The sequence below is a fragment of the Cherax quadricarinatus genome, chromosome 1 (genome assembly GCF_038502225.1).
Source record: "Cherax quadricarinatus isolate ZL_2023a chromosome 1, ASM3850222v1, whole genome shotgun sequence".
Classification (NCBI taxonomy): domain Eukaryota; kingdom Metazoa; phylum Arthropoda; class Malacostraca; order Decapoda; family Parastacidae; genus Cherax; species Cherax quadricarinatus.
The window spans coordinates 17,716,417-17,727,827 of NC_091292.1; the positions used below are offsets into that span (position 1 = coordinate 17,716,417).

Genomic DNA, 11,411 nt, shown 5'->3' on the forward strand with positions numbered 1-11,411 from the left:
TTCACTCTGGCTGTACCCTTCTCCAGAACATCACTTCATCTGAGATCCTTTATCCCCAGGATGACTGAAGTATAGAACACATTCATACAGCATTATGATGTCAGTTGATCAAATGAAAATGTTGGCCCACAGATGGCTCCAACTTCATCCTGTTCCCTACTTGTATGTCTCATAACAAAAATGCTTTCAAATGAGCTGATGTAGCTAACAGCTCTTAGCTTGCCAATAAAGATAGGAATCCTTAACCTGTAAATAGCTTGTCAATAAAGCTAGGGATCCTTAACCTAACCTTGTCAAACCCTGTGTAAAAAAAAAAGAGGAAGAGAGAGAGAGAGAGAGAGAGAGAGAGAGAGGAAGAGCGCTAGACTTTCCATACATTGGTATCAACAAGTTCATACTATCAACCAAAATTTAAGGCAAAAAAATATTTTGCATTTTTTTTTTTTTTTGGCTTTTTCTGGAGGCCTCAAGAGTGTAATCCTATTTTTGCATTTTTTTGAAATGACAGCTATGCATGAAATGGTTAATTCAGTCACATCTGTTAATCAGGCCAGTTACTCTTGTTGTGATACACAATTTATATGAAAATAGCATACACTGTTGTAGTCCCCATAAACCCCAAACACAAACATTTATCATGGTTGTGTCACAGGATCATACCTTCATATTCTTGTTTAGTTACTTTTCACACTTTATCATCAGCTCCCAATATACTGAACAACTGTGTAAATACACCTAGGGTAAGTAACTGACTGACAGGCACAGGAATATTTAGTTAGCAAAATTATGGGTTAATAGACTGTGTACTGGCTTTGACTATTTTCCCCTCAATACGTATACTGTGTGCTATTAAATATTTATGGGAAGCTATTCAAAAGTGTTGCAAAATTTCAATTGCGTTGTTTGACTGTGTATGCCGTTCAACAGTTTCCAAAGCAGTTGACTTAACTAAAACTCCAAAATTTACTTGCCAAATAAAATATTATGCAAATCTTCATTACCTTCCCTGTGTTTTTGAATGAAAGAAAGCTATACTCTAAGATCATGTAGGCTTAACAATAATACAATCTTTCTGTTTTTATAACTATAAACTCGGAAGAAAAAATTCAGTAACAAACCTTCATATCTTGGTCTATGTCCGGGGGTCTCATCTTTTCCCGTTCCAGCTCCTCCTCAGTCATGAGCCGCACCTCTTCCTCCTGCGTAGCTGTCCCATTGATTCCATTAGCTGGCTGCTGCTTTTGATCTGCCCCTTCACTCATTGTGGGGCTTCACCTGTCAACAAGGTTATGGTAACTGAGTAAAATATTTGTATCATGTGAATGCAAACTAGATATTCTATACAGTATTTAACACGTAAACGGTCCAAACGTATATATACGTCATCTACCGTAGTGCAACAAATTTGAGAAAAAATCGTTTGTTTTTAATAGGAAAAAAGAACATATGGTACCCAGGCATCCCCAATTATTTTAATATGGCACACAGTGAGTACACACACCCATTCTCTTATGTCTAGGCAACTCAGGCTTATCGTGGCAATGTTAAATGTATGACACACAAAACGTATATATACATTTGGGGCACTAAAGGTAAAAACGTATATATACGTTTGGACCGTTTAGGGGTTAAACTGACCAAGCATGATGCTGTATCACCCACCTCCAAATACTGAGTATGGTGAACTGAGTACATATTTACTGGAAATGTGTGGAATGAGATGGAGTAGTGTTTGATTGTCAAAGGGATACTGTTATGTATTCCTTCACAAAGTGGTAGGTAAGTGGAATAAAATAAGAAAAAATAGTGTATGCTAAAACCAATGGTTACTTTAAGAACTTGTCCAGTAAATTTCTACCAGAAGATGGGATACCTATGAATGTGTTCCATTTCAGTAATTGCAAATTACACAGAGGGTTAATAAATGTGACAACACAAATGATGAATCACTTTTGAATTGCTGAGTCTGGCAAGGTTACTAAAACTTCAAATTATCAACTAATATCAATCACCACAGCCAATACAAGGTGAAGCAAGAATCAGTGTCAAGGCAGTGTTCAGTAACTTGAAGCATCACGTGACATTGAAGCTTAAATAGTATAAAATAAATATTAAATAAAATATAACACACACACACACACACACACACACACGATAGCAACGGAAAGATTCCCAATACCTGAGTAACAGTAGTCACACCACTGATAATGACTGGCCTTTTTATTTTCCTTGCCTACCTAACTAGTTTCACCTGATTTCCTTGTCTACCTACCTAGCTTCACCTATTAAACACTTTGCTCTGCATCTGGCAGAAAAAAATAATCGAAGTTGTCTGCAAAAGTTACAACATAACACTTTTGAAAGATACATAAAGAGAACGAATTCAACCACTGCAAAAATAAAATGAGAAGGAACTGGAGGAAGGCTTATAATGGCCAAGGTAATAACACATGAAGTCTCTCTAACACTCGGTAATGAAACTGACATCCTAGTGGTACCTGCAATGACCAAAGAATCAGTCTTGAAAGAAAGGCTGCCAAGGTAACTGTACTAAGGCACATGCATCAACCTAATGAACAGCAGATGATACAAGACTGTACGAAGCACAAGTTTGTCCTCACCTTGAGTATGCACCCATTTCTCTGACTCCTGAACAATGCAAAGGACAGTGCAGTGTCTCTTCTCTCACCTTGACTGAATTGGACTGTCATTTCTGCATGGCCTTCTCAACACTAGAAGTGACTGTGGCCTTATTGTTACACAAGATCAATGTTCTTACAGTCTCCAACACTTAGATGTGTGAAACATGTGCAACAGTTGGATATCTTCATTGTTGAAACAAGACGACGTACATAACCATTACACACACAACACTTATTCACTTACTCCTTGTTATTGTATACCATTTATATAACGTCCCACACCAAATTTTGCAGAACCAAAAAGCCAACATGATGGGCACTCTTCTTAAGGATATCACTAGTGGTAATCATTCTTTCTTTGAATGACTTGCATTTGAACAAGTTCTTAACAGTCAAACTGACCGAATGAATGCCTCTAGCTGCTCTTTATTACGAAATGTTGTTAAATATTACATGAAGTTCACATATATAAATAATACTTAAGATATATTAATACAAGTCTTCAAAATCGAGCCAAGACAACGGCTTTTAAATTTTAAGTCAAAAGCAAGAGCAAGGGAAAAGGAAGGAGAGAAGACAGAGGGAGAAAAGTTGGAAGAGGGAAGAGAGAAGAGAAAACGAGGGGAGAGAAGAGAAAACGAGGGGAGAGAAGAGAAAAAAAGGGAAAAAAAAACGAGGGGAGAGAAAAAGAGGGGAGAGAAAAAGAGGGGAGAGAAAAAGAGGGGAGAGAAGAGAAAAAGAGGGGAGAGAAGAGAAAAGGAGGGGAGAGAAGAGAAAAGGAGGGAAAGAGAAAAAGAGGGAAAGAGAAAAAGAGGGAAAGAGAAAGAGGGGAGAGAAGAGAAAGAGGGGGAGAGAAGAGAAAAAGAGGGAAGAGAAAAAGAGGGAAGAGAAAATAAAAAAAAGAGAAAGAGAAAAAAAAGAGGGGAGAGAAGAGAAAAAGAGGGGAGAGAAGAGAAAAAAAGAGGGGAGAGAAAAAAAGAGGGGAGAGAAGAGAAAAAAAGAGGGGAGAGAAAAAAAGAGGGGAGAGAAAAAAAGAAAAAAAAGAGGGGAGAAAAAAAGAGGAGAAAAAAGAGGAGAAAAAAGAGGGAAGAGGAAGAGAAAAAAAGAGGAGAGAAAAAGAGGGGAGAGAAGATAAAAAAAGAGGGGAGAAAAAAAGAGGGGAGAAAAAAAAGAGGGGAGAAAAAAAAGAGGGGAGAAAAAAAAAGATGACTCGAGTATGGAACACATTCGTACAGCATAATGTCAACGAGATAACGTCAGTTGATCAAATGAAAATGCTGGCCCACAGATGGCTCCAACTTCATCCTGTTCCCTACTTGTATGTCTCATAACAATAAAAATGCTTTCAAATGAGCTGATGTAGGTAACAGCTCTTAGCTTGCCAATAAAGTTAGGAATCCTTAACCTGTAAATAGCTTCTCAATAAAACTAGGGATCCTTAACCTAACCTTGTCAAACCTTGTGTAAAAAAAAAAAAAGAGGGTAGAGAAGAGAGAATAGAGGGGAGAGGAAATAGATGAGGAAACAAAAAGAGAAAGAATGAATCAGGTGCTCTACAAAACCTTGCATTTACAGCCGAGGCGTGATGACTAGTAAGCTACCTCCCACTGTACAATGTTACTGCTGCTCTCAACTTGCACATTTTTTACGATTTTATTTGTTATCAGCTCTGAATGTGTACGTAGGCACTTTATGCTCACTTAAAAAAAAAAATACAGAACTGTTGGAAGCATTCAATTGTTTGAAAACATCTACCTCAAACGCACACGGTTAATTTTACAGGGGAAGCAGCAACCCGACAGTTATCCCCCTCGCTAAGCAACCCAGCTTCTTTGTTTCACAAACTTTCCTCCTAATACATAGTCTTTAACGCCATTACCGGCGTCAATTTACATTTATATTTTATGCCAGGGAACAGTCCCGCCACATCGTAAGTTGTTTTAATTAATCAAGTCATGTGTAATTACGTCAAATTACCCAAATTACGTCAAGTAAAGAAAGCAAAGGCGGCGAAGTATACCATACCTCTTAGTTCGCATTATTAATAAGCACAATTGTTGGAAACAACGTGTTGATTATGTACAGTAGGAATACAGGCATCGTTCCGAGAGTGAACCCCCAACCTAAAGGTTGGCGGCTTTTTAAATCATCGCCACGTCTGGTCTGGCCCCTGGAGGAATATTTTTGAAGTGCATGCACCACCCAGAACTATAAAGAGCAACATCTCTTTGGTCATCCGTGGAAAAATGAACGTTTTAGTTAAAGAACAGGTTACCCAGCATACCCGTGATCGATTCCGTGGGTATTATGTATCCCTTGTTGACTGCCTGGCCAACCAGACTTGGACAGCTATCATAACCTAACTCAGAAATCGGAGTTTTTACACTCAAGATAACAAACATGTCTAGCCAAAGATTTTAGATTTACAACACAAACTCGGATTGAATGGTGATGCCTTGCATGAAAAGTATTGACATAACAGTAGTTCGTAACTTGCATTAAACAGACAATTTCTCAAATAACTTAATCGAGAACACTGCTGAATGAAATCACCTTATGAAAAATATGCAGTCACAAGATGACTATTGTTGTCTGCAAGCGAATGAGCGAGTGTAGTCGTTGTGTCCCCTGCTTATCTAGTAGAGGTATTTTGCATCGTCTGCAAGTGTGTCTGTTTTCACCGAGTGATCCCGGTGTACAGGTTTGGAACTTGTCCCTCCAGGTTTTTCCAGGCGTAAATTACGATGCACCTTTCTTGCCTACGTTTCACCACTTAGGGGGGGGGAAAGAGCCCGGTTCCTAATGCGAGAGAGCGACAACTTTAACGGTATAAAGGCAGCAAAATGAAGAAATGAGCTAAAACGAGATTTTGAAGGCTTAAGCCACACGTTCTGAATTTGATTCAGTTAAGATGTGGACTCGGGGAACGGAGCTTAATCTCCACAAACCCTAGAGGCCGATCCACAAGTATCCCTCTTTCTGCCTCTCTAACATCACTCAGGCTCTTAACAAGCGTGACATCCTTACGTTGGTTGCCTTAACTCATGACCAACTTTCTCCACATCAGCTCCCAGTAAATGAGACAACAAGCACTTAACCCCCACCATGCATGCACACCCACACTCGTCAGGCCACAAACATGCACTTCAAATAGATCCATACTAAGTTTTAGTAATTTTGTTTATTATTATGCAATGAGTATACTTTTATGTACTGTATCTCTATAACACTGTAGTTCACACTATATAAGCAAAGCGTGAATCCTTTGGAGAACAAGACTGCCAGTCAGTCATGGGTTAAATGCGTGTGAAGGGTTGCAAAAAAAAAAAAATCATGCCTGCTTTTGCTGCCATACCAGTGGATGGTTAAGTTTTTAATATTAGATTATTCACAATAAGACGCTTATTTACCACGTGTACAAACTGCAGTGCGCTTCAAATGTATCATGTGTCCCAGCTTTTGAAGCACTGTTATGGGTTTTTGTGACAAGACTTTCAGAAACCGCCACAAACGAATTTCAGGACAACATTCTAGCAGAACGGACAGCCTTAACAAAGCTTTGCGTAATTCACTAATTCTCGCCACTTAATAAATTGGAAAGCCTTTAGCTGCCAGAGAAGAAGTATCTTTTAATCTGAACTCATCAGTATCTTCATAATCTCCAAACAACGATTTCCACAATTTAGATGAGCCACTTGCCCGAGAACTTGAAGTTTGCGAGTCAATGCGACCTAACTCGCACCCCACTTATTCTTCACCTCACCAATACTCACTCACTACAGTACTATATTTTGCTCACTCCTTCCCCTTACCAGGTTTACTTGTTTGTAACATGAAGCCCACAGAGTGGACGAAACGTCGTCAATAAAGGTTCCATATAATCGAGTCTCCTTACTATGGTATCGGTAGCTCATATAATATTGTGTACCCAACTAGGCCTCTTGGTTAATGTGTTGGTCAATCGGGAGATTACTGCTCACTGCACTCAGTCCAAAGTTAATTAACCAGCACAACCCGGCTGATCAGGAATTTGTCAAGTTCTCTCCTGAAGACTGGTGTCTATTATTAATATCTCTGGCTGTACACAGTGTACAAGATGTATAGGAGACAAGTGCACATTAAGAACCAGGAGGATGTGGATGAAAGGTTCAGGGACCTACAGTCGTCGATGAATGGCGTGTTTCAACAGCTGGCTGGCAAGTGCTATAATGTTGAATAAACGGTGGGTCCAGACACTTAAAGGCGATATTCAGCCAATGGTGTGTACGGACTAGCTCTTACTTGATGTGTCTACCTCCCCTTCCCTACCACCCAGGAACTTTACTGACTTACCTCTACCGGCCATCCCTCAGATACACCCCCCCCCCTTCCTATTTTCTATTTTACATACACAACACGGAGTACCATGTGATATCTAGCCTCATCTCCACATCACACTGAAGAAATTTAGTACGTATAACCCAATTAACAACTCTTTTGAAGGGAAGCGGAATAATTTTCTTTGGAAAAGGGTATTTTAATGGTTAATTTTTTTTCGATCATATAATAAAAGTTTTCCTCGGTTCAAAGTCATATTACATCACAAGACGGGCGTTTTTACTTTGACAACTGCCTGCATCCTGCTTGAATCTTTATGTACGCATGTTGGGATGGGGGGGATAGTAAGAACAGTGTCGTTAACTTTAACACCGAACCTCTCCCTGATCTTGTTTCTCGTACTGTCCAGTCAAACATGCAGAAAATCGAAAACATTCAAAGTTTGCAACCAGCATGGTCTCAGAAAAGTTTAAGGAACAACCTGACAACTTCGGCAAAGAAACACAAGAGGCGAGACATTATTATGACTTATCCAAATTTAAAAGTGATACATTAGACTGGGATCAACTGTAATTAGAATCACGAAGCCCAGGGACAAAAGGGCACTATTCACTCTTACCTTTAATATACCTTTGGTAAGTTTCGAGACTTTTTACTCCACGAGCCCGGCCCTGGGCCAGGATTGACTTGTCAACAAGGTAAACACCACACAAGCCAGGCTGGGTCCGATGGCCCACACATACATCGCAGTGAAAAATAATCCGATGACCCACACATCGCAGATGGATGTGTGGGTCATCGGACCCAGTGGGCCATCCCAGCAGTGTTTCAGATGTCTTCTGGTAAGATGTTGAATAATCTGGGACCATGAATGGTGATGCAATGTGTTCGTACTCTTATTGTGCTCACGGCGCCAATCCTTTTCGCTAGGTTTATTTTACATTTCTTCCCATCTCTCTCACTCTGGTATGTTATGGAAGTGTGCAGATTTGGGACTAGGCCCTCAAGTACTTTCCACGTATATATTATCATGCATCTCTCCTCTGCGCCAGCGACTACAATTTTAGGTCTGAGGCGTTCTCAGTAACCTTATTGCTTTACTGGCTGTGTGTGAACCGTCAATAATCTGTTGTAGCTCTGCTATCTCCCCTGCACTGAACGGGGCAGTCAACACAGAACAATACTGTAAAGTAAAAGACAAGTGCAACTAATGTGACATTTTTATTGTGGCAACGTTTCGCTCTCCAAGGGGCTTTGTCAAGCGAAATGTTGCCACAATAAAAATGTCACATTAGTTGCACGTGTGTCGGTAATTCTAATCAACATTATTAAATAGAACAATACTCAAAATAGATAGCATCACCACTGGCACTATTTACCTTGTTTTGAAAGTTTTCATTGTCCCGTCATTTTCCTGGCTGTAGCGACATTTGCTTCAGTGTGTTCTTTGGTAAAAAAAAAAAAAGTCAATCGGCATAATTTCTTCGATTTTTCACGCACCTTGGGTTTTGTATAGTGTCCCTTTAGTTCATTTTCCATATCTAAACAGCTGGAACTTATTACCATTGAATGTCATAATCTCTACTGCATTTTCGTGCTTCTACCGAGGTAGAAGGCGATTTTCATGCTTATTTTATCATCCGCAAATAATTGAAAACGGTGACGACTGTTTATGCCGGCTAATGAGAATAAACAAGAGGCGCCAAGACCAATGCCTTGGGGTATTGAGCTTTTTACCTAGATAATGCTGGAATTTGTTCTGTTTGCTAATACTTTTTATAGTAGGGCTGTAGAGAAGTGGAATAAGATGGATGAGGAAGCAGAGGCAAATTCTTCAGTTTCAAAAGTAGATACGACTAGGACCAGGAGGCCAGAAACTAAGAGTAGGAGTCAGGAGCATGAATAATCTTTCAGGTTTAGCGTCTGTTGCTGTGGGGAAATGGGAGTCAAATTCAATTCAGAGCTTTAAAAAGTACGTATGATCAGGCATATATGGGGCAGAAATTATTAATGAACAGAAAACAGCTTGGGTGGTGAGGATCATAAGGTGAGAGACTACACTTTACAAACAACTTAATATACACTCGTGCGCCCGCATATACACAACATTTTCTCAGTATAAAAAGATGCTCCTAGATGGGGAAGCAGGAGAATGTTCCTTTAGTGATCAGTGTAAAAGAGTGGGGATGGGGCGGGGAAGAGGTGGGGGGTCGTGTGCCAAAATGAATAAACCCGAAGTGCTAGTGATTAAAAGCCGCAAGATAACTAAAGTTTTTTTTATCGCCTTTGGTTAACATTTCATATCCATTTATAAATTTAAATGTGTATGTCTTTATGTATGTATGCATGTATGTATATATATATATATGTATGCATGCATGCATGTACACTTTTATGCATGCATTTGTATTTTCACTATTTGCATGCATATATGCGCCCCGTGCGTGCTTATGATAAAATGATACCACCATATTCTATATAATTAGTAGAAAATAGAAAGCTAGCCATGTTTCCCTGCCCTACCATACTACAACCAAAATTGTCAGTTTCAGCTGGGAGACCGGCCGTGAAGATATATCAAGTATCCAATGATTTGTTTGCGAGGCAGGAAGCGGGGGTTGAGATCTTTTAGTTTCGTCGACCGGCATTATTTTTTTTGTTCTGGCTTCAAGAGCCCAGTTATACCAGCTCTTAAAACTGTCCGTTTTCAACATTCAGTTTGTTCCACTTCTCTACAACCTTAGTAATGAATAAGTATCTTCCAACATATGTGGCTGTGCTTTTAGCTCATCTGTGTTTCATTGTTCCTGGTACTTGCATTTCAAACAAATCTGTCACAATATACAATATGTATATTCTGAGCTGTATTTGCAGAATTTAATATGCAGCTCCTGGCTTCGTATCAAGAACTGGCACAATAACAAAGTATTAAGCCGCCATTAGCTGTTTTGTTCTTTATTAATCCCCAGATCACTATGTACTGTACGTTGTAAAGAGTCTTCTAATGTACGTTGTAATCAGTCTTCTAAGGACAAGAAGATTGGTCGTACATACTTTAGGAACTCGTTTCCCCTCAACTCAACAGTTTGGATGCACTCGTGAACTTTCTCGGGTACTAGTCTTACTAGACGAGAGTTACATACTGACCTTGTATACTTAAAAAAAAAAAAAGTCGCAATTATGAGGTAGTGTGTTCTGAAAGTCTTTGTGCATTTCAGAATGCTGGTGATGCCAGCGGACAGATTTCAAGTGATGGTCATCTTTATTTTTGCCGTGAGTACTCCCACCTTTCCCCAAATAATGCTGCCTTCTGTGTTTTTTCCTAGTATCCCAGGTTTGTAATTTAAAAATAAAAACGCACAATACCGTGAGTGAAACAATACACGAATAACCCGCACATATGAGAATGAAACTTATGACGACGTTAAATGGTTAATGTTCCAAGTCGGATCGACAAGTCGTCAAAGTTTAAGTCTTATAATTTAGGTTTATTATGGGGATTGGTTAAAATAATTATTATTTATTCTACCGCACCTGAAGTTTGCCCAGATCATCCTCCAGCCAATCCTATTCCAATTGTACTCATTCTGTTACCATTCACAAAACATGGATGGGCAGGAGTTGTAATGTTACAATCATTAGGAATATTGGTATGGCGATAAAGTTTTTATTTTACCAATCACACTCTTAACACTGAAATTACGTTCGCTACGTACCAGTTGTCTGACAATTCAGATGGTATTAATTTAAACTGTGGCAGTGACTTGTACAATAGTTCATCTTCTAATATGGGTTATCACATTTCATAGCACTGATAACTTCCTTATTTGTAATCACAATGAAATTTTCTATTGAGCTTATTGCATACGTTGTCCTTTTTTTTTGTTCCCTTCCATTTTTCATTAACCCTTTATAATAATTATTTTCTTAGAAAATCTTCATACTTGTCAAATTTTAATTATCTTAAATTGTGCATACTGGCCTACAGTGTCTGCTTGTACTCGCCACCTGTCTGCCTTCTTCAACTTTATGTATATATGTATATATATATATATATATATATATATATATATATATATATATATATATATATATATATATATTTATTCATTCCTAATTCCTCCCTGGGTACTCGACTCGACCCACAGGCCATTAGGATTGGTGTTGCTCTTCGCCGGCCGCCCCCATCCTCACCGAACATAAGTGAATTTGCGGCAGGTCGACAGCTGATCAATTCGGACTTCATGGTCACGTGTGTCACAAAGCAGAAGGGAAGTATGTCAGACATGAGGTCAATGACATCATAAAGAGAAGCCTCGCCACAGCCCGTTACCCAGCTCAACGGGAACCCCAAGTGCAGAGGTCTGGCTGAAGTCAAAAGCGTCCTGAGGGAGCCACTATGCTACCCTGGAAGGACGGAAAGCAGATTGACTGGGACTACACCTGTGCCGC

General features: G+C 39.4%; 1 protein-coding gene across 2 annotated transcripts in view; it reads right to left on the reverse strand.

Moving 5' to 3' along the window:
* The window catches only part of LOC128687518 (protein hu-li tai shao), a gene marked incomplete at its 3' end in the record, with an annotated part of 303,546 nt that overhangs the window by 67,913 nt on the left and 224,222 nt on the right, over positions 1-11,411 (reverse strand). For both annotated transcript variants that reach the window (XM_070100411.1, XM_070100458.1), the window contains 1 exon segment: positions 1,119-1,275. In XM_070100411.1, the coding sequence (XP_069956512.1) occupies positions 1,119-1,262 (144 nt within the window).